The sequence below is a fragment of the Alligator sinensis genome, unplaced genomic scaffold (assembly GCF_000455745.1).
Source record: "Alligator sinensis unplaced genomic scaffold, ASM45574v1 scaffold170_2, whole genome shotgun sequence".
Classification (NCBI taxonomy): domain Eukaryota; kingdom Metazoa; phylum Chordata; order Crocodylia; family Alligatoridae; genus Alligator; species Alligator sinensis.
Genome location: NW_005842290.1, coordinates 1,600,786 through 1,602,723, shown reverse-complemented (window position 1 = coordinate 1,602,723; position 1,938 = coordinate 1,600,786). Strand labels below are relative to the sequence as shown.

Here is a 1,938-nt window from a genome sequence, read left to right as displayed (position 1 = left end):
AGCAGGGCGCTGTGTGCTGCCTGGGAGCTGGGGCCACTGGGGCTGAGTGGTGCCAGGCTCCGGCTGACAGGTAGAGCTGTCCCAGCTCCCACATAGCATGCAGCACCCTGCTGAGCTGCACTGCACCATGGGCCAGCTGCCACGTGGGTGCCAAGCAGGGGGGTCAATCCCCACTGCCCCGCACTGCGCAGGGGGGGCTGTGCCATGAGCCCTCAGAGGCCCTAATCCCCGCTGCCAGAGTCGGTGAGTGAGGGGATTTTAAGTGCCGGGAGGTCTGGGCCAGGCGGGGGATGGGGAAGGCTCAGGCAGCCATGAGGGCTTCTCCCACAGCTCCTCTGACTGTGCCTGCCTCTGCCCTGGTGGGTGCTATGCCCTGCTGCTGCTTGTCCAGCTGGCACAGGAGGCACAATGTAGGCACAACTCGCTTTGGGCAGCAGCAGGGCATAGTGTCCGCTCCCAGCACTACCGTGCCCACATCAGCATTAGGAGTGGGGGGCTCTGCCCTCTTCAGCCTAGAGCAAGCTGCATCCGCATCCCACACACCACCCCCCGGCTGGGCAACTTGTCCCAGTCCCAGCCCCAGCCCCGAACCCTCCCCATGTGCCTTCCTTCTCTCCCTCCCCCAGCCTCAACAGACTTGTCAGCTGCCTGTTTAGTCTATGGCCAGATCTCTGAAGCAGCTAAATCTTTTCCAAAGCTTTTCTGTATCAATTTGCATGCTTCAAATCGATTCGGAGCTTTTAATTGGTCTCCTGATTCGATTTATAGATTTGGTCCCTGAATCGGGCCAAATCTCCTCCGAATCAAATCAGCTACCAAAGCTTTGCACAGCCCTAATGAATACTGTCAATGCTATAAATTGCAAGACAAGGACTTGATTGAGCAGTAAAAAAATCCAGTACCTCAATGCTGGTAGTTTTTGCAAAGTAATCCAGGCATGTTGTTTTCCCACTTGCAATATTCCCCTCGATACAGATCTGATGAAAAACAATATCAACCTTTCAAACTAAAGGAAATGTAACACCAAAGCAATGAGCAACTGTATATGCAAAGATCCCTATGTATAAAATTAATGTATTTAACAATTCTAGTGCCACTGTAATGAAATGATTTCCAATATAACCCCTAGAGTTCAAGATGTGGGGTGTGATTCACCATTGCAGTGAATTAGTAACATTGGTGTAACATGCTGAAAGCTGGCATAAAATGAAATGGTAAATATGGCAGTAAATATTCAAATACACACATTCAGGACAGGTCTGGGCCTCAGCCATGCAAACTGATATCCATTGGTTTCAGGGAGATCAGACTTTCAAAATCATGTGCACAATGGCACATGTAGGTCCTAATCCCCTAAACAAGGCTACATTTACTGCAGCCATTAAAATAATTGGAGATTGATCCCAAAGCCTATAAGGTTTGAGCCACTAGGTCTATGCAATTCTTTCAATTTAGCCCTTTCCCCGTCCCCAACACAATGTCTTATTCAGATGCAAAGAACCCCTTACCATGGCACCTAAGAGTTAAGGTGCTGCTGCTAGCTCCTGTACACTCAGTGCAGTTCATATAAATGTTACCCACCTCCCCCAAGACTGAAATTTAAAATTTGTATTTCATGGTGAATTACATTTGAAGCAACTGTTCTACACCCAAAAATAGATCACAATTTCTTTTAACTATCCATGTTACTAAAATTAATAATGGGCCTAATGCCCAGCTATCTAATACAGCTTAAAGAATCATATTGAAAAAACGGTGAATGGAGGGCTACCTAGAATTTAGTCAAAATTAATGTAATTTATTTGAGCAGGTTACATGAAGAAAGCAGAGCACCAGCCCACTCAATTGGGAAACTTATTCCACACAGGCATTTTCTCAGTGGGAAAGAAGCCTCTTCATTGTCTTTTAAGTTATAGAGCACTTCAAATTACAGCAGGA

General features: G+C 47.2%; 1 protein-coding gene across 1 annotated transcript in view; it reads right to left on the bottom strand.

Moving 5' to 3' along the window:
- Positions 1-1,938, bottom strand: part of TK2 (thymidine kinase 2, mitochondrial) — a 22,678-nt gene that overhangs the window by 19,241 nt on the left and 1,499 nt on the right. Inside the window, exon 3 of the mRNA XM_025209493.1 lies at positions 903-977. Within this exon, the coding sequence (XP_025065278.1) occupies positions 903-977 (75 nt within the window). The remainder of the gene's footprint in view (positions 1-902; positions 978-1,938) is intronic.